Source organism: Aulonocara sp. 'chitande type north' Nkhata Bay, linkage group LG8 (assembly GCF_057382095.1).
Source record: "Aulonocara sp. 'chitande type north' Nkhata Bay isolate Kocher_YH1m ecotype deep benthic linkage group LG8, A_spYH_male_GT1.1, whole genome shotgun sequence".
Taxonomy (NCBI): domain Eukaryota; kingdom Metazoa; phylum Chordata; class Actinopteri; order Cichliformes; family Cichlidae; genus Aulonocara; species Aulonocara sp. 'chitande type north' Nkhata Bay.
The window spans coordinates 1,931,732-1,953,219 of record NC_141351.1 but is presented as its reverse complement, the minus strand read 5'-3'; the positions used below and the strand labels follow the sequence as shown (position 1 = coordinate 1,953,219).

Below are 21,488 nucleotides of genomic sequence, written 5' to 3'. Positions count from 1 at the left end.
CTAGGAGCTGTTGTCCTTTATGTTCAAGAAAATATCAAATAATTTCAGATCAAGATATTTATTCAGTGACGTCTTGTCACTGAGGGCATTTTCCCCATTGCAGAGGTGTGCAGTTTTGGGCAGCTCTTGGAGCCGAATGGGAAACCCGCCCCCAACCCTGTATATGAGGACAAGCCTTTATTATCTTAGGAATGGCATTTAATTTTTCTGCTTGAGAAAATATTGGGTTTCATCACAAGTGCTGCCAATTAGCTGCTGACAAGTTCAAGAAAAAAAAGCTAGTACTCAGTTGTCTTCAGTCACAGTATGGAATAAACAGTAGAAACGGCAAAAGGAAAAGAATTAAAGTTAATATTAATCTGAAAACAGAAATGGTCTTTTTAAAATTCTTAACTCTAAAAGACTTCAAGGTGCTGCAAAGGATCAGTTATTTGCTTTGTAACTAAAACTGCCGAGATTAGATCAGTAAGCACACTCAACTACCAATAGAGGAACTCATTTCACAGAACAGTCGGGCACTGACAGATTTCTGAAGCCCAAATTCGAGAGAAGCCATCAGCTTCAAACTCCAAGTCAGAGTTTGAGGCTTCAGTCTTGTATTCATTAAGGTAACTTTGACGAAACATCAACAAAATGGGTTCCTCAATAAACAACTAAAGCAGCATCAGTGATAACATAAACCTGCAGCAGGTTAGTTTTCATGCAACACAAAAGAAAATTGGTTTACGGAACAAAGAGCGAGAGAAGGGAGTAGATGTTGGGGAAGGGAGGGGGATCTGGGAATGCCACAAAGGAAAACAAGGCATCACAGATGGAGGATGGCAAGGACAAGGAGCACTTCCACCTTCAGGTTTTCCAGGTCTTTCTCGTATTTCAGCCGCAGAATGGTTACGTCGCCCTGCTCTTCGCGCCGTCTCATCTCTTCGGTCATGACTGAGACTTGGGTCACCAGCTCTTGGATGCGCTCTTTCAGGGTCAAGGCGTGATCCAAAGGAACGTTGTCATCTGCTTCATTCCTGCCTGCAGTTGCTAGATTCATCATGCTTCGCAGCTCTTCCATTTCCCGGTCAAACCTCTCCAGGAGACGACTCATCTCCCTCTCGTGCTGCTCCTTCAAGTTCTCCATACAGTTCGTCAGCGAGTCAATCTCTTTTACATTCTCTTCTGAACGGAGACGAAGTGTCTCGTTGGCTTTTGCTATTTCCTGCCTCAACTTATCAACTTCCTGCTCGTAGCCATCTTTGACTTCTCGTAGCTCTTTCCTGTGCTCGGCTATCATATCATGAAGCTCAATGGTTTTATCGACTGAATCAATGGATTCTCCTTCAATCTGAATCAGAGTTTGAGACCCTGGGGCAGCTTTCAAATACGCCTCAGATAGTTGACTTTGAAGATCTGCCAATTTGGACTGAAGCCCACTGGCAACTTCTCTTAATTTTGGACAATTTGGACAATTTACGCCAGGCATCTTTACTTCTTCCTCTTTTTTCTTTAGCCCTTTCTCATACTGGACATTGAGCCTAATAATCAAGTAAGATATGTATGCTTCTTTGAGAGATTCACGCAGATGTTCGGAAGATTGTGTTTGTTGGCCAAAGCTTGCTAATGCCAAAGAATGGAGTTTGTCATCTTTATCAAGCTTCAAACTGGAGGCAATCTGCTTAAATCTCTGCGACTTTTCCTCCAGAATTTCTTTTAACTGTTTAAGAATCAGAGCATTTGTTTCATTATCAAGCCAGCTATACATCGATCCCAAATCTGTCACTCTGTCACTTCCAACGTCTGCCTGCGAACAAATCCTCCTAATCAAGAGCATTAAGCTCTTCTCTGCCATCATCTGTTCTTCTACCCCTCTGTCACGGCTCTGTCCGTCTTCCTTTGATTTTGCTACAGTGGTGCCCAACAGTTGGCTCCAGAACTCTCCCTTTAACACGAATGACGCATCTTTTCCACTCGGGTAAAATGTCTCTTCCTCTGAAGAGGAAAATAAAGTGCTTTTTAATTCACCAAGCATACTCTCAACATCAACATCTACCTGTTCTAACATTTCCACAACCTGATTCATCGATGCAGACCTCATCTCAAACTCTTGTACTACTTTCATTAAAAGTCCTTTATCATCCACATGCTTCTCTTCTGCCTCAACAGATTCAGCATCCTTTTCATCTGTACTCATGCTCATTACCAACTTCTCTCTTAGCACCCTTATTTCATTTTCTGCTTCTTCTAGCTTCTCTCTGCTGACCTTCTCAATTTTCTGATTTAGTTCAACTAGTTGACTGTTCCTAGTTTCTAGTTCCATACAGCGCTGCTCTGTAGTCTGAAGGCTTGACTTGGTCTCAAATAACTTTGCTTCTGAGGCTTCAAGCAGCTCTTGGAGTTGCTCTTTCTCTGGGTTTAATTCGTCATCTTCATAATCTCCCTGGAAGCCCAGACCTTTCAGTGTGGCCTCTCTTAACTGTAGCTTCTTTTCAGTGTCTTTAAGGATGCTGCCAAGCTCCTCCAATGTAACGAGCGCTTCATGGAGCCTCAAGGACTTCTCATTCAACTCCCTCTCGTAATACTCCCTGTCTATGGCATTGGCTTGGTTTTCAGCCAGTTCAGCTTTTAGTCTTTTCAGCTCCTCCAAGACAAGGTGATGCTGTTTGCCACCTTGCTGGCTGATGAGTTCAGCTTTCAGTCTGTCTATCTCTCTGTCAGCCTCAGTCAGTTGATTTATTATCTCCTGACATCGCTGTTTCAATGCTCCATTTTCACTAGTTAAAAGTTCAATCCTCTGAGACAGCATTCCAATAGTTTCATCACTCGACTCTGAGTAGTTCTCAGTTTTGGACAGAAGACTGTAGGAGCCCTTTGGGCTTTCAAAACTTTGCTTGTGAACTTTCCCCACCATGTCCTCCATGGTTAGAAGACGAGCTTCATATTTGCGGATGCTCTCTCCAGCTCTAGCTAAACTCTTTTTTATGGTTTCATTTTCTAACTCCTGCTGGTGCTTCCAGGTCTCCAGCAGCTTCTGAAGTTGATGCTTCTCTGCTGTGTCTTGATTACAGCTATGTAATTTCAACACTTTCGCCAGCTCCTTTAGAGTCAGAGGATTGTCATGCGTTAAGTCCTCTAGTTCTTGAATAGCCTCTGTGGTGTCCTGGATTAAAAAGCTAACTGGTTTTTGGACAAGTTCAGGGGGAGGGCCTTCCAGGATGGATGTTTTGTGGGATTCAGAAAAGTAAGGGTCCTTGATGGGAAGGTGAGAAAGCGAGAGGCCAAGCTGTGCCTGCATATTGCGCTTTTTCAGCTCTTGCAGCTTCAGGAGCTCTTTGGTCTCCTGGTACTTCTTTGTTAAACTCTGCGCTTGAGAACTAACCAGTTCGGGCCTCTTCATCTGGGGCGTCACATCAGCCTCCAGACCCAAAGGTTGCTCCAGCTTGGAAAAGGGGACCAGACAGTTGGTTAACACACAGCAGGGGAGACACAAAGCTTGCTTATAATTTCCAGCGCTAACTACTAATTATTTCTCTTTAAATTATTATTATTAAATTAAAAAGTGACATTACATTAAGCATTCCCACATAACAATACCAAATTATGCAAATGAACAGATTCAAAACAAATCCAAAAATTTCTTTTGGTTTAAAGGTGTAAATTAAAAGCAACTGAAAGATTTAAATAGCTGGGGTTAGTTAATACCAATAGCATGCACATTTAATGGTTCAAGGTTACTTTAAGTGGTAAGTAATGCAATATTAGTTTCAGCTGAGTGGTTTATTCAAGGATAGAAAGGCATACCAGGTCCTACAAACACACATTTCACAGGTTTCACGTCCAAGTCTGAGAGGAGATAATGAAATGCATTATGCAGCTCAAATCTAATGCTTCAAACACCCTCCCAACTTTCTCAAAATAATTCACTGTCTAGAGTAAGAGCACTATACTTGAAATCTGCCAAAAACAAAATTATATATAATTTACATATATATGTATTTAAAACATCATTCAGCCTCACTCTGTAAGAACCCATCCATACATCAAAACACAGGCAAAGAAATCGACATCATACATTTATGTCAGTACACGTCTACATATAAAATTTGTTAAAAGAATAACAAATGGATGTCTTTATAGCAGTTAATAGAAGAATCTGATGTCCATGCAAATGAGTAGAATACAGGCCAAGAGGTTATTATTCCATGTCAAGACAAACATTTCAACAAGTGAAGCAATCGTGCCAGAGACTATGCAGGAAAATGTCACTCTAAACTCAAAGACAAAATTCTCTTCATGAATTCGGCAACAAACAACTGAAAAATGAATCAAAAAGAAAACAAGTTCTACTCAAGTTTCGCTTTTTCCATTTTCTATTGCTATAAATTGAATGATGAAGTCGAAATGCAAAAGAGAAAATTACAAGGAGAAAAAAAAAAATGCCATCATTTCACTTCCGCTTTTCTAATTTTGATTTCATGTTCATCTTTTTGTATTGATTCTATGAGAAAAAACTCAAATACGGTAAATGTTTAAACACACTTCAACATTATTCTTATATTTGTGTCTGTTTATCACGTTTCACATGTAATTAACACTTACAGTGAAATAACACCTCTCCAGAAACTGCAAAACTACAGTCCTTTGGTCCAAAATCAAGAAAATTACTCAAATAACTCCTTGCATGAGTCCTGATAAAGTAAAAACCTACAACACAAAGCGAGCAGATTAACTAGTATAAGCCAATTTAGTAATGAAATCTTATCGTTTTCCACATGCAATGAAGTCATGCAAAGGCGTTTATCTGTAGCCACGTTGTAGCTTCGTCAGTTTGGTTGCGATTTTCTCTCGATAAAATACAACATGCAGAAAATGTTACGAAATGAAGTAGAAACCACTGCTCAGTTAAGAATGTACTGATCGAGTTTACAACAGGACTTCCCATAAGAGCAGAATAAAGGGACAACTCACCGGAGAGATGTAACCAGATCGGTCATCCTGCTCTCTCTCCAGAGCCATTCTCAGCTGGATCTCCAGCTCCTGTTTGTGCTTATTTGAGTCCAGGAGCTGCTTGTGACAGCTCTTCAACTGTGCCTTCAGGTCCTCAATCTGTAAAAACGGCAGGAAGAATATTAGAATATAAAATATATAATGTAGTGTGTGTATATATATATATATATATATATATATATATATATATATCCATCCATCCTCTTCTGCTTATCCAATTCAGGGTCACAGGGGGGCTGGAGCCAATCCCAGCTGCCATAGAGTGAGAGGCAATTTTGAATCACCAATTATCATAACCTCACTAACTGCAGCAAACGCCCAGTTATTGGTGCTGTGGGAGAAGGCAGAGTACCCAGAGAGGAGGGAGGAGACCATGCCACCCCCCACAGAAAGGCCCTGACCATATGGTTATTTGAATAGGAGACTTAAAGACAACCTGAATAAATGCAAACACGCATTTTTACAATGATGACTTCATTTATTAAAGAAAAAGCTACGCAAATTTACTTGGCCCTATGTAGGAAAAGTGAATTCCCCCTAAACCTAATAACTGGTTGTGCTACCTGGGGCACCAAAAACTGCAACCAAGCATTTGCAAAAACTGCAATCAGTCTTTCACATCACTGGGGAAGAAATTTTGCCCACTCTCCTTGTTTGAGGTCTTGCAAAAGCATCTCAATAGGATTTCAGTCTTTTTTGTTTTTGTTTTTAGAGCCCCACACCATCACATTACCACCACCGTGTTTGACTGTTGGTAAGATGCTGGCTTCATTGGATTCATCTTTCACTTGTTAAGCAAATACCTAAACTGTTACACTACAGAGTTATTATTTATGACTATGTTATACTGTATGCAGCAATCAATTCAATGGCAAGTTTAAATTTACTGAAGCTCTTAAACCGATTAAAACTAACCAAATAAAATCTAAAATGCATTTTCCCCCTGAAGCTTAAATACAGGCTTAGCTCTGTACTTGCTGACTGGATTCTTCACTTTGTATATTTGAATTTCACTCAAAACAACAGCAACAATCTAAATCAAACAAGGAAACATACCCCTTGCTTATAACTCTCCAGTAGCTGCTCCAGCTCTACAGTCTCTCTAGGTTGCACTGCGGTGGGCAGCGGCACCCTCCTTTCCTCCCGCATGGGCGTCTTCTCTACCTGTCGCCAGTGTTCTTCGATCACCTCCTCCACCATCTGCTGCCTCTCCAGAGATACGGGACCTAGCGAACCCGGAGGTTCGTCTCCCCTCTCATCGTCGGTCCTCCCTCCTTCTTTAACCGATGCAGGGTCTGAGCTTGTCACGTTCTCGTACCTCTTCCGTCTCTCCTCTCTTCTCCGACTGCGCTCGAGCTCCCCCATGTCTGCCTGGAGACTCTCGGCTTCCTGCGCCCGCTGTTGAGCCAGAGCCTGGGCTATGGGCCTGAACTCTGCCCAGTCAAATGTCTTAGAGCGGCCTTCTCGCCTGCGCTCGCGAGCTCGGCTCTTAATGACTCCAGAAGTGGCTTCTTTGTCTACAGATGAGGCCTCAGAAGAAGGAGAGTCCTGAGTGACATCTGGTCTGACGAGACCCTCTAAAGGAGAGAATGAGCCATGATCCTCGGTCGAGCTAAACGGCGAAAGAAAGCAAAGTAAGTTTCTGCTTTCCTGTTCTTTTTTCATCTCTAAACTTTGAAATCTATCTTTTAATGTATTAATATACATGAATATTACACGAAAGCATTGAGTTTCTTGATAACTGAGAAGCATGTTATAACTGTGACTTGTACCCACCTTGCCACATCAGGGGCAGTGGAGGGTCTGACATTCTTCATGACTGCCTGGATCCAGTTCCTACGTATGCCTGCTGTCATGGCAGACAGAGTGTGCACTCCTTCCTGCGTCTAAACATCAAAAAGCACAGTGAAGAACACACAGAGTGATGAGAAAGAGCGATATAGAGAAGAGATGTAGCAGCCAAAAAAATCCTGAATAGAAATCTCTCTTTATCGTAGCAGATTCATTAGCGCTTCTCTAGTAGCAAACCTGGAAAAGTAAGAAAACCCAAATAATCCCGCATCACTACAAATACAGTGATTTCTGTTTTTGTGCCTACAAACACAGCTGCAGCACGTTCATAGATGTCCAATGAACAACAGCAGTTCAGACTAAGTTATACACTTTCATTGTTTCGTTTTTACGTGCGCTGCTGCCATCGTTGATTGTTAAGTCAGAGTTGATGGAGCTGCCCCAACTTTCCAAGTTGGAAGCCTGACTTGAGGGGGCGTTCCAGTTAAAAAAAAATTCCAACCAGGAAGTTGGAAATTCTGACTTAAAGTTGAACGCACCACGTGGAGACATCAGCTCATGGAGCTGTGTGGTTGCGTATAAGGAGTACTAGCAAAAGTGCCTGCAGCACTTTCCAAAGCCTTCATTCAGTATTAGGTGGCGACTCAAGGAAAATTAATATAAAACAGAGAGATGTTAGTAATGTGCGTGTGAGACAATATTCAGGGAAAGTTTCTTGCAGATTGGAGGGTACATACACACTCTCTTACATTCTGAGTCACCAAGCAGTTTTTAAATTGGATCGGTGATTTTATGACTGCATTTATAGAATAAAGCAAACAGACAGCCTCACATTACTGTTCACACATAAGGGCTTAAGATGACCACTTGGTGGCCACTTTTTTTCAATGCCTTTGAAATAAAATAAAATGCATGAAATGAAAATGTTCTTCTTGTTTAAACTAAATACTGAGTGACAAAAAACACCCAGATGATGAGACAATATGACATTTTACTGTGGATATCGAGTGGAAAATCTGGCATTTACCCCAGAAGACGAGCAAAATTACATGTTAAGTATTGCTAATGGTTAAGTGCAACAAAATCTAGAATCAGACACACGAACTGTTACAATGTCATCACACTGAAAGATTTTTCCTTGAGCAGAAAGGTTTGAGACAAAACAAGCAAAGCCTCTTACATGAATCTGAAAGCCATAGTTTCGCTGAGCCTGGTATTCAGTTACATTGTAGCAGGTGGACAGGTCAATCTCACCATCCAGGTCAGAGGCCTGAGTTACACAGAAACAAAGACGCATTTTAAAGGTAGAAGGAAATAAAAACACAAGGTGTGAAAGAGAACAAATAAGCCCACCTCCTCTGCAATTGAATCCTTGTAGTATCTCAGGCTGTGATCAGTCAGCACAAACCAGTACTTCTTCCACTTGAGAAAAAAATTTACAGTTTAAAAACAGAGCTGTGTAATACAGCAAGGTAGCATAGCAAGTCACATATCGAGTGTCCACACAGTCCTATGTGTCAGTGTAGAGTTTGTCTCTTTATATATCTTATAAACAGTATTTTAAAGCTTCCTAGCACCACCCTCGTCTTTCAAGTCCATTGAAGATGGAACATCAAAGTGTGGCCACAGGTGTGTAAAGGCCATCGAACGCTACAGACAGACAGTGACTCAGGTTTTTGAACTCTTGATTTTTTTGAAGACTCCAGCAATCATTTTCATTTAGCTTTCAATGGTTAATACCATTTCCAGTTTCCTCTTTACGTTTCTCCTAATTAGCTAATAAAAATGGTACCTGGCCTTGCTCGTCAAGTTTCACCATCCAGCCTTTCTTGAAGTTCAGCAAGTCCGGCTAAAAAATACAGAAATAAATCGATAAAGAGAGGATACAGATTCTAAGAAAACGTCACAAAGCAACATGTTTTTCATTCATTGTTCTTTATTAATGTGTTGCAGCAGCAAACTACCACCACCCATCTTCATTTTAAAAGAAAGCATCAATAAGGACTTCAACTTTTCTCACAAACAGCGCCTAAATAAAACGAGAGGTAATGCAGTGGCAGTGTGTCAAATTCAAGTTCAATACCTCACTGCTAGCATTCAAAAATCAGCAGCAGCTAAAACACATGCTCACTCAGTCGGCTGCAGGGAGAAGTTGACCCTGCCAGCGGATCAGACAAGGATGAGGATGTAAATGTGGACCGCTGACTGGGGCCAACTTCTGCCACATGTGTTGCAGGGCTGTGCTGCCCACAGAACCCAAGTGCTCAGCCTGACACACACACACACAGACACGCACACGTGAACAGTGACCACAGGAAGCAGTAGGAAGTTGTGACGGGCTCATACACACTCATAGTCTCTTTTTTCCATCTTAGATCTAGCAGAATGAATTCACGCAGCATAACAAATTGCACACAGAGAGAGCAGGATGAGAAGAATAACCTGGAGAGCAGGGGGAGAGCAGGGGGAGAGCAGGGGGCTGCGCCGCGCCCTGCAGCACGGGGGTTACAGCACCCTTGCACCACCACAACAAGGAACATTAGGAAAGAAATCACACATTGATAAAGTTTGTCAGAGGTCACAGTTGGTTTGTATCAGATATTCCATTTAAAGTCAATCTTATTTCCATCAGACTATGGCTGATGATCAATATAAAGTCAACAGAACTTGTTCCAACCTTATTTTACCAGAAAAAGGCCGATGATAATGGATTTAGCGCTACGTCGTGAGCAGCAGCACATGTGCTAATGTTGGGCCTGCTGTAGTTTTACAAACCAACACATTAGGAGCATGAGTGAAATAAACAACAACATGACAAAACCAAATGCTAACGCTCCCATCAAAGCAGCCCTCGGCTCAAAAGACGACAGTGTTGAAAAAAAGGTAAGTGGAATTCAGTAATGTGGAGAGATTTTACATATTTAAAGTCAGAAGAAGGATCTGAAACAGTGCTGTCCTTGCACAGTTGCCCATTTACCTGCACAATAAACTGCAAGGACAGTTACTTTCTCCTGTAAAATGCTGCAGAAGGTTTTACAGGAGAAAGGTTGGATCTGAACAGCTGACTGAAGTCAGAGAAAGTTGATTCTGTTCATCTGAACGTACCATTATCTACTGGAGAAACATTTCACCACTCATCCAAGTGACTTCTTCAGTCTTCTGAAGAAACTTTATAGAAATTGTGATTTTAATCATAGACAGAAAGCAAAAAATTATTACATATTATGTTATATATTGATAGAATGAAAAAATATAAATAAAAAATCCGAACTGTGTATTAGACTGAGCCATACAGAAGAGGATTAGAGCCATTGGAAGAGGAGGGGGGGAGACCAAAATACAAATTGAGGACTTCTTTTGGACTTTTTTGAAATCTGACAATAATCTCAGAATTGTGGTTAAAAAAATAATAATAAAAAAATACTGGCCCTAATCCTCTCCCATAGTTCCAAGAGGCAAACTCTAGGGCTGAAAAATAAGTCTGCTTAAAAAATAAAAATAAAACTGCCAGTTCCTTTAAAGGTCACTTAAGATTTGCTCCAAAAACAGGTCAGTCCCCATAGACTCTCATTACATACACCATTTAGTTGGACTTTTGGGGTATTAAAAAAAAAAAAAAAGATATTTTTATTTGGTAAGATTTAAAATTAGGGGCAGGGCTAGTTTGACTACTAGTGATGCTAGTACAGCAAGCGGACAGCTATGGGCTAAGCCTCATATGTTGCTTGGTATTAACTAGCTATGTCTATGTGTTGAACATCTGCAGTTTAGCTAAAAAAGACTGCTAGCTGACAACTGAGCGTGTCATGCTCTCATTGAACACTCATCCAAATAGGATACCCAAGATAAGTGTAGCCAAATGCTGACATTTAACCTCCAATGTGGGATCTAGAAACCAGCGGGTATCTTTACGGTGGCTTTGTGCTTCTTTTATTTACAGTGTACTCTAAATGCTCAGTTTCTGACATTTCCCCCCACTTAGATCTAAATGATGCCAAAGAAAGGGAGCATCCTTCATACGGTCACTTCAGGCATACAGTGCTGGTTGTGTGCTCCATCAACCTGTTATTCAAACCTACTGTTTGTGAAGGAATGAGCAGAAAGTTTTAGATAGTGGCTGGAACTGAGGGGCTTCACAAGACCCAGTAATAAAAATCAAAGAACTATTTTGAGCTGTGAGACTACTTGTAGTGCAAAAAGAGTAATATCAAGGTGGAAAAGAACAACAAACCCATGTGCACCGTAACGCTCCACTTGCACCATCAGTGTTAATACCCCCACTAAATCTGTCTATAGAATGTTTTCTGTGGCATACTGTTGAGTGATGTCTGCTGAGAGTTTGCTCAATGTTTAATTCTCCTAACTGTGTTACCTAAGCGAATCACGCCTCTTAGGCTCGAACAACAACAAGCCAGCGATCTCTCTCTGCTCGGCTGAAGCCCTGGCACTGCGGCTGACCTCTGATCCTCCGGCTTAACAGAACAAGAGCAGCTTTGTTTACGAGGCCACAGACAGAACGCACTGACCTTTCAGTCCTGGAGCGTTCAGGTCTGAAAATTATTAGGACAAACTTTGAACCTGCTCCTTTATTCATCACCCTATTGAACCATATTCATTACTGGTTCACCGCGGCTTTTAGCAGCAGAATGGCGTGGCTTTAGCAGAGATTACAAAACAGTGAAATAAGACACTTTACTATTTATGGATTAAATATTAATATTAATATTCAACTCCCACTTCAGCCAAACAGTCCTGATAAACTTACTGTTTGCTACCTGCACAAGCGTCAAGCAAGCTTAAAACTACCTTTGCTAAGTTGTTGAAGACAAAACAAGAGTCAAAGTAATAAACTGGATTTAGACGCGATGTGTGGAAATGTGAAACTTCATGCGTACTCTTAGTTACTGTATATGACAGTTTTCATGTTGTTCTCCAGCTTAACTATATTTTAAGTAAATTAATAAATATCTTAACATATTTATTAATATCTAATCTTTATTTAGATATTGAATAATATCTTTAATATTAAAGTTGATTCATTTTTAGGCAAAGGTTTTCCCTAAAAATAATTCAAGATTAAAGAGGACTTATTGCTACCATTTCCTGCTCCATATTTTGTATTCATGGATTTGTAGCGTTTTATGATTCACAGTGTAAAACATAGATAAAGATTCATTTAATGAGCCTTGGTTCTTCCCCTCAGTTCACACTGACTGAAACAAGTAGTGCTTTTCCAGCAGTACCTACTCGGCAGGGGGTTCCAAGCAATCTGAGGTGATCCGAGAATGTGACGTCGTCAGACTGCTGACTGAACGGCTAGTCAGCAGCTTCATTCGATGAGTCATGAGAGCATCCCCTTCACGAAAATCTAAAACTGTCATTTTTGAAACCAGCAACTCGGAAAATGGAAGAAAAACAAACAACAACACGGGTGTCCCCGAGTCTGACAAAAAGCCACAGACCGAGCAACACATATACCATCGCATACAAATGACGTCGTGTGATGTTTGACCGGGTTGCTATAACTACTCCACTTAGTTAAGTGTTACTTGATGTAATGAAAAACAAGCTGTAATGAGTTGTGATGCGTCAGCTTGCGTTAAGCCAATCTGAAAAGGTACTCACAGGGTTTACTTGCGCTGACATGGTTAAGCTGTACATACTCTGATTTTACCATGTTTAACATGAGCATCCACCCACTGTCAAAGTATACGAGGAGGGAAAGTGTTTGTTTTTTTAAAGGAAACCTACCAGAGTCCCTATAAACGGGGCTCTTTTAGCCCAGTGAAACGTCCCTATGAGTGGCTTTAAATGTAAAGCCAACATTGTTCAATGAATATAAACAAATTTTTCAATCATCTTATTTATTCATTAAAAATCACAAACAGTTTTTTAGGTAACTAATGTGTGAGACAAGCGTATAACACAACAAACGAATAATGATGTAACGCGGGATGACGAACTAACAATTCCCATCAACATGCTGAGCAAACAACAGCAGCTGACTTCTTATCATCTCCGCTGCTGCAGTGACTCTTGCCAATTAGTGAGTAAGGCTGGAAAACAAACTGCTCACTTTGAGAGGTCAATTCTCCGACAGGAACACTTGGAGTTTTAGCATGATCGCAGACTTTACAAAAACAAGAGAACACTCACCGTCATGACTGACTCAGTGGTCCTCCGGTCCAACGACTTGGCTCTTCTCAGAGGGGGCAGGGTAGAGGGAAAGTCCAGACCCTGACCCACGTCTTGCCTCTGTTCCTAAACAACACACGCATATAAACACCCTTAAAGAAGCTCTCAGCAACTTCCAAGAAACTACTGTCACTACTGACACCCACAGCCATTTAGTGAACTACAGTCAGCATTCCCATGCTCAACATCAACAATACAAGTGATGAGTAATTTATAACACTTTGCACTGCATCCTTCACATAGAAAACAGTCCATAGTACAGACGAAAAAAGGAAGCATAGATGCATGTTTGAGTTTTCTGTGAGATTTGTGTAAATTGGCTCTACCAGAATGTTTGCAATAGTGCAAGTAATAAGTAGCGGGCAAATGTTTTTATAGAAAACACACAGAACAGGCAAGAATCACTGACCCATTCTTTTGTAATCAGGTCTGTTTGAGTGGGTATTAATGAGCTGTGGAGAAATCTCATGACAAACACTACTTTGTTGAGCCCATGTGTTTTATGAGGCCGAATTCGGCACTGAATCAAAGAGGCTGAAAACAAAAATACACACTGTTAGCATGAGGCTAAATGCGTCAGCTGGAAATGTGTGCATTGTTTCAACGCAACAATAAGGAGAACAGAGCGTTTGTGTGCAGTAAGAGACACACAAGCAGTCTTGGCTGCTTTATTTGCGTACGTGTACGCAATATTTTTATGGTGAAACAGATCCAGGGCCAAGTGGTGTCCGAGTGGGGACTCTGTGTCGGGTCACTGTCTTGCTAAACTCAGGCCCGAGTTGCTCAAACTTAGCGCAAGGGGCTAGGGTGGGAAAGGAAAATGTAATCACCAGGGGAATCCCACCACAGAGTGGAAACTGGAAATGAATACAGCAACCCCTGCTGACCTCTGACCTACAAGCAAAACAAAGACAGGACAGAGAGAGGGAGAGGACGGAGGGAAGAGGGTGAGGATAAGGGAAAAGAAAGAGGAGGAGCGGTGGGATAGCAGCGGGGCAGAGGGGGAACCAAAACTTGTCCTGGTAGGGCCACTGCTGAGAACACATCTGGCTTTCCATGTGATGTTGTTGAAAATCACTGTTTACACATATCTATTGTGAACTGCAGCACAATATTGGCACTGTTGGACTGAACACACCCACACTCACACACGTTACCTCTCTCTGGAAGCGTCTGTGTTCACTTCGGCCTTGTCTGACTCTGCTTCTCCCCGACTCCTCCACCTCCATTTTTTCTGGATTCTCCAACTCCAAGGCCTCCAACTTCTCGATAACACCGGAGCGACTGCAAACAAATGCACACTTTGGTTAAACATGTAAGGCATTCAGTTTCTATAAATCGTCATGAATGGTAATGACACTGAAAGGCTCTCAACTGGCATGTTGACCTAACTTGTACTGTGTTAAAAAAAAAAAACTGTTCAAGACGCTGGAATTGGGAATGAGTTAACTGGAAGAAAATTAGAGATTTTCTTCTACAGCAGCCTGACAAACATTTAGTCACTAATCAGATCAGTTGTCCTAGCTCTGGGATCATCTGCTTGTTTCTGTTCTTACAGTCTTGATGATCACAATGGACTTGTGCTGTTAAGACTGGTTGATTTACAGTACTGACTAACTCATAATAGAGTATAAATCTACAGGTCTGCTTAAAGCAACCTGTAGCATTATAGTACAAATGGATTCCTAATTCAAAAGTGCTGGGCCTCTCTGTGTGGAGACCACATGTTTGCAAAATTACCCCCCAAAAAAGCATCATTCTCCAAATACTTAAAACCCTGGGAACTTTTTCCCTTTGGCACTGATCATCGGTGCCAGATACTGGAAGCAGAAACTTGCTTATATTTCTGACCCTGCAGTCAAACAGCAGGTAAAGTTGTTGATGCGTTTAGAAAGCTTTTGCTGCTGCAGGATTAAAGTCATTATGGGTTAATCTTCAGGTCTGTGACAGTGTAGCAGCAGGTTTTTAAGTCACGCCTCCTAAGGGGAAATGAAAGCTTGCTCTGCCAGTGCTGTCAAGAAATGTTTCTTTGGGCGAAGGAAAAAAAAATGCAAATACTTCAAATGTAAATGTAAAGAGTTGAGATGTTCCCAGTAAATAGTCATGGGTCTTTGATGTAGTGGACAGGCTGATCATCTGCAACAGATTACGCTAAAGAAACTCATTCACAGAACGATCTCTCAAGGGTAAAATGAGTGCTGGATCACAGATCTGAGAACAGCCTACGCTCGCTCAAGTCCATCTGCAACCTTCCTCAGTCTGTGACACACAACACCGCCTGCTCTGACACATTCCCACACAGGCCTTTTGTTCAATAACAGAAATCTGCATTACAGAGAGGAAGAGGGCAAGAAGCAGTGGGAAATATTATATTACTCTTTTGCTTAAATGCTGCCCTTATTTGGGGACACTTCTGCTACAGTCGCTGCCCTTAAAAGGGAATAAAGCAGAGGGGAGGAGGATGAGGACAGTGTGGAGGCCACCGTTTGCCCCAGTCAGGCTCACATGAAGTTGTCAGAAATACACATCAGATGAGGAACAGACAAGGACCAGGAGTGCACATGCACTTTCTGGCTAAGTGCTGTTGCTTCTGTTACTTCATTTCAGTTAGGAAAAAGAAAAGCACCACTTGGCACGTGCTGTCTTTTTAAAGGGCATTTCCTTGAACTTTAAAATATTATTCAAATTAAAACCAAATGACTGAATGTGAAACGGGGCGAAATGACAAAGGTTCATCTGTTAGGCAGGCAGGCCTGGACCATGTAAGCCCATCATGCAAGGACAAAAGCTCGTGCCTTTTGATAAACCTGCACGAGGTAGCCAGTGTGAATGATGGAGACTCAAAACTAGCAGAAAACTAACACAGTAGTGCCATGCTGCCAACACTGGGCCATGCAGTCAGCTGTAGAAAACCCTTTATGATCCTTCCACAAGTTTACCTTGTTGCGACATCTACTTCTAGATGGATCTTGCTGACCAGAGGCTTTGCTTCGATCATCTCATCCTGAGCTGAACTAACAAACTCGGCAGTGAATAAGTATGAACTTTCAGGAAAGGGATTTCAGTCGTAACGGGATTTAATGACATTTCTCAGTCAGGGACCACATCTTCGAGTTGTTGTGTCTATTTTCCATCCTTGGCCCCACACTGCAATGTCAAAAAATATAAAGCTGGCTGCTGTTGCTATGCAGATGCCTGCTGTGTTAATGTGCCATTTACATAATGGCACATTAACATTGGTAAGTGTTGGAAAGCGGCTCCTAGGCTGCTCCCCTGGTTGCTGTACAGACAGATGTGTGTTCACTTGAACATGAACTGGTTCAGGACACTAATAATGTTCAAGGGCCACTTTCCTCCACCTCCTTTTCCCTTTGGGCCTGGCAGGCATGGAGCTATCTGAATGGCACAGGAAGCTGGCTCTGGGAGGAAAAAGATGACCCCGCTACCCCTGTAACAACCTCACCTACTAGGTTTGTTTGAAGTGTTGCCCTCACTGGTGTCTGTGTGTGCGAGAGAGACCTTTCACAAACATAACCAGTCGTGGAGAGTCAGATTGCTGAACGGAAAGTACAAAACCTGCTGTGTGTGCTTTTTTAAAAGGAGGAAAAAGTTGAAAGGCAGGGGTGATTGTTAAGGAACACATTTTCCCATAAAAACACGGGTAAAAAACTGATGCTATCCAATATAACGCAGAGAGCTGAGATTCTAAGAAAGCATTCCACTGACCTGGTTCATCAGGTTTAATCAGATGCTGATTAAACTGCTAGTTCGCAGCAGGATCTTATCACCTTTGCTTATCAACATGCTACCTGCATGCTCACATGTAGTACTTTTTTCAATCAAGTCCATCTGAGCACAAAAAATACAACTAAGACAGAGCTAGAGTTCATAGTTTGTGTATTATATTTAAATGTCTGTGGACAAATGACAACGCTGTGTGACTTAACCTAATCGTGATCAACTCCCAGAGAGCTTTATTGACAGTCAGGGTGGCTATCGACCGTAGCTACAACCTAGAAGAGGTAGTGTAATTTATTTTCTGAGATATTGGGAAGATGAGACAAGATGGATCCAAAAGACGGCACAATAACTGTACAAGGCTGCACAATTCACCATTTCCACTGATCAGTCTGACTGAATTTGTGACAAAATCAGTCAGATTGCATTAACAGCTGTTTGCATACAAAGAGAGACGTCTTGCGAATATCTGTGAAATCAGATTATCATTAATGTAAAATGAAAACAGCTCAGCTTCCAAATGCTTCACTTGTTGCTGTTTTGCTGGATGATTTGTATAACATAAGAGAAAGTTTAGAAGTCAGTGAACACTGACCTCCTCTCGGGGCTGAAGACGGCCTCTCTCTCCTGCCTGTCTGGGCTCCTGAACCGGCTCCTCTTCTCAGCCTTTCTAGCCTCAGCCTCCAACCGCCGAGACCGCGGCGTTTCGTGGTGGCTGTAGGAGTGACCGCTCCTCTGGGTGGCCGGGTGGCTGTCTGTGCTCGTCACCGTGCTGCCGCTGGCATCCGAGTCGAGAGAGCTGACTGAGCCGCTGATGTGAGAGCCGTTGGAGAGCAGGGAGCTGCCGGAGGGGAAGGGGTCGCTGGGAGCTGGTGAGAGGCAGCGCGGAATGCCTCCCAGGCTGGAGCAGGAGCCGGTCGGGGACAGCAGGTCGCTGGGAGGCTGGGGGGTGGAGCCGTGCAACGGCAGGCCGCCCCGGTCCACTTCATCACCGTTCACTGAGCCTGCATCAGAAGCCTGGGCCGCAGATGCAGAGTCCCCTACAGATGAGGAACAGAAGATGCCATGATGCCATATATTTATTTAAAATAAGATTAATTGAATACATTTGACTTAAAAAAACAAAAACCCATTTGATTAGACTCTCTACCTTGGAAACATGTATTTTTATGTCATTTTAAATTGCTTTAATTTCTTCTTCAATAATAAACAACCCATTATCTAGAAAACAACTGGCTGGGTAAAGCCTAATGAAAAACTTAAATGTGGTGTCTTTTTCACTTGGTTACATCCTTTTTGAATATCACCTTTGACCTTATTTATAATGTGTTATTTCTCCTTACCTGTAGGGGGCAGTGGTGATCCTGAAGGTAGCTCAGCAGCAGTCCAGACTGCTGCCCCTTCAGCCTCCCTCTGGTTCAGTTCTTCCTGCCAGATGATGGAGCTTGAATCTGGAACTTTTTCCGCTTCTGGGATACCAGACCCAGTTACTGCTACCTTGGCTGGACCCGGCTCCTGGATGTGAACGCACAATGAAGTCAAAAATGACGGCCTAAAGAAGGTGGCGCATGATCCTGACCTTTGAACGTTTGTGTTGTGAGGAGGATTACCTGGGAGGTGGCAGGCTCAACTTTGCGTTTCTTCTTCTGGTTCTGTTTGTTGGTTCGGGGGTAGACAATCAGCTGTTCACTCCACCTGCAGGTGTGTGCGTGCACAAACACACATGCCCAAAGATTTCTGAATATCAGACATCAGCATCCAACCCTGTGACAACCCATCAGTAATCATATCTGGACAAATTACCCATTGATGATCTCCTTATTCTCTCCTCTGATGTAGTACTCCTGGTCAGGTGTGATGATGCACAGTGAGTTCTTCTGGCCCGTCTTGGGCTCTGCATCAATGACGTCTGTACACAGGTTCATGTTGACTGTGCCCTGAGGGAGCGTGCTTGGCTAGAAAAGACACAATATGAAAAAATGAGCAGAGATGTATCCAAATATTTGGATATTTATACACTGTGTAGGTAATCCAGTTTTCACTTTGGAGATATGGGTAACTGTTTTACTTTTTTTTTTTGCATGTGACATGTGAAAGATCTCTACTATCTCCCTCATGGCCAATCATTATGTTTAACATGCATGTATGGTACTCAGCACAGACCTACAAATTAGCCTCCATATTTGCTTGTGCTTGTGCGTCACATAGCTAAGCGGAGGGAAGTGTTAGGTTAGAGACCTAAGACCTGTTCATTTTAAAAACAGAGCGAGAACAAATGTGTGGTGTGCTCGCCCAGCTAAATACTCATATCACGTTCCAAAGGAAAACATGCTTCAGATCTCTCTGTCATACTGTACGAACCCTCGGCTGCTATCGCCACGTCACTATGGTAACGAGTTGAGTCCTCTGTTATAGCACACTGAGTGAAAAGTGAAGGTAACAGCATGCTCAGTGAAGAACAGAGCTGTTTGTAGCATGGAGACTGATAGCTTTCAGCGTCATGGTTGATCCACAAAGCACAAACCACAGTCAAAGCTCTGACTAGGGCCATATTATACTGTTCACAGTAATACCGGTATAACGTTTGTGTTGTTTGTGTTGTCGGGCAACGATAAGAAAATGAAATATCGCGATAGAATATGGGTAAAACGCGCATGCGCAGTGCCTTTGTTTACATACGCACATGGCGGCGACGCAGAACGAGAAGGGCGAAAGCGGATCGTTGAATGAAACAGATGAATCAGAATTGGTTTGTAAAAATGCTGCAACTTCAGTGGTGTGGAACTGGTTTGGCTTTCGTCCATCAGATACACAACAAAGCACTATTTTTGGTAGAGCATGCTAGCGGGCCGTCGTTATTACCGTGTTGTTTGGAAAATACGGCACACTTAAAATCAATCCTTTGATTTTTCTGAAAGTCGACAGTGCCCCTTATAATCCTGTGTGCCTTATGTATGAATTCTGGTTGTGTTTACTGACCTCGAAACGATTTTATGTACACGGCGCTCGAAACTCTGTCAAATGTTTTTGCTAAGCTACGAACCCGCACCGCTTGATGGATTGTCGGAGCATTATGGCTATCGTAGGCAGGAGCCTGGCGGAGTGATACGTACTGTGCTTCAACATAATATTACCGTATCGTGTGTGTATAACCTCTTTTTAAGTTTTGTGGATATTATACATGGTTATGCTGAGGATATGTCGGCCAATTTCCACTGGAAATGCCTTTTGGTTAAACTGTCAGCGAGGAATTTGCATTTGTACTGTTAAATTTTTATATAACTTTAATGCACATAAAAAACAACTGCTTGTTTAAGTGAAAATACATTGATGGGTTTTTGGTTTTTTTGCATTAATAAAGTTGTGGAGTTGTAAAGTATTTTGTCTAGTGTCAATTATATTGTCAGTTATATTGTTATTGCAAATTTTCAAATGTATATCGTGATAAATATTTTTGGTCATATCGCCCTGCCCTAGCTCTGACGTCACTTCCCTGTATGTTTTGTGTGGTCCGACTGCCATTTGAACCTGTACAGTCTCGTTAATGTCGAGAAAACCCTCCAAACTTCCTCTCCGACCTTCTCAGAATCCTGCCGCTCTGTTATCAGCCTTTGCTGCACTGTGCCTGCTACAGATGTAAAACAGGTGCTGGGTCTTTTTCCAGCTCCTTTTAAGGCCACTGAACACAGATCCAGCTTTATTAAGATCTATCTGTAAAGCCCTAGGGCCTGCCAAATATGGCAATTACATGGCGTCGTACCTCAGAACTGAGACGCTGTGGAAGAATTTCCTCTAATAGAAAGAAAAATGATCATGTGTGAAAATAAGGACCAAATGGCTGACAACTATGTGCAAGCCCACAGGGTTGCAAGACTAATGCCACATTAATAAATCGAACGATATTTGCTGTGATCAGAGAAGCTGAAGCCCAGCAGCGCTTTAAGAAGTGGAAAACAATTCTGAGTCGGTGTACTCTAGTAATCTCTTCTCAGCATCAGTACTTTCTGACTCAACTTTTCTACGAAACAAACAACTAAGCTCAGGAAACCTATCCCAGCTGTCTTAGGGCGAGAGGCAGGGTACACCCTGGACAGGCCAGTCTGTCACAGGGCTAACACAGAGAGACAACCATTCACGCCCACATTCGTACCTATGGGCAATTTTGTGTTTCCAATTAACCTATCACCACTAACTGCATGCCTTTGGACTGTGGGAGGAAGCCGAAGTACCCGGGGAACCCACGCAAACACGGGAAGAACATGCAAACTCTGCACAGAAAGACCCAGAAACGCCAGATTCTCAGATTAAAGCTCACAAAACCATTTCAACAACAACCAAACAGCAAATGAGAGCAGGTACACGGATAGTTTTAAGAATGAATGTTTTATCTCTGCTTTAAGGCTGAGGAACAGAAATATTGTCCCTTTAATGGGTGGAGACTTATGGGTCTGCACCAAAAAGAACACGGTCTTTCTGGTGCAGCACAACACACGAAACACATAAATGTAATGTTGCTCAGTTTGAACATTTTTACTCATTCAGCATGCAATTATTGACATTTATGGCCTTTATACTGCCAGGTCACTGAGTTTCATACTCGTCCTATACACCTGTGGCCATTAAAGTGATTCAAACACCTGATTTTAATGATCTGAATGAAGGAATGAAACATAAAAAAAATGCTCCACCCACACACCCAATAGTAACTAGGCCACAACCTAGTAGCTGAGGCCTAGCAGACTCTGATCAGCTCTAGCAGCCTGCATCTCTGCTAT

The 21,488-nt window shown here is 42.2% G+C and overlaps 1 protein-coding gene across 3 annotated transcripts in view; it reads right to left on the bottom strand.

The window, feature by feature from the left end:
* Window positions 1-21,488, bottom strand: part of mpripb (myosin phosphatase Rho interacting protein b) — a 44,073-nt gene that overhangs the window by 7,695 nt on the left and 14,890 nt on the right. The window contains exons 4-16 of one of the 3 annotated variants that reach the window (XM_086304979.1): window positions 18,517-18,668; window positions 18,324-18,408; window positions 18,057-18,228; window positions 17,309-17,753; window positions 14,133-14,259; window positions 12,937-13,041; window positions 8,573-8,629; window positions 8,134-8,202; window positions 7,961-8,050; window positions 6,766-6,875; window positions 6,046-6,601; window positions 4,951-5,088; window positions 845-3,421 (exon numbers count right to left, since the gene is read on the bottom strand). In XM_086304979.1, the coding sequence (XP_086161105.1) occupies window positions 845-3,421; window positions 4,951-5,088; window positions 6,046-6,601; window positions 6,766-6,875; window positions 7,961-8,050; window positions 8,134-8,202; window positions 8,573-8,629; window positions 12,937-13,041; window positions 14,133-14,259; window positions 17,309-17,753; window positions 18,057-18,228; window positions 18,324-18,408; window positions 18,517-18,668 (4,683 nt within the window). The remainder of the gene's footprint in view (window positions 1-844; window positions 3,422-4,950; window positions 5,089-6,045; window positions 6,602-6,765; window positions 6,876-7,960; window positions 8,051-8,133; window positions 8,203-8,572; window positions 8,630-12,936; window positions 13,042-14,132; window positions 14,260-17,308; window positions 17,754-18,056; window positions 18,229-18,323; window positions 18,409-18,516; window positions 18,669-21,488) is intronic. The other 2 variants (XM_086304980.1, XM_086304981.1) reach the window with 2 other exon arrangements.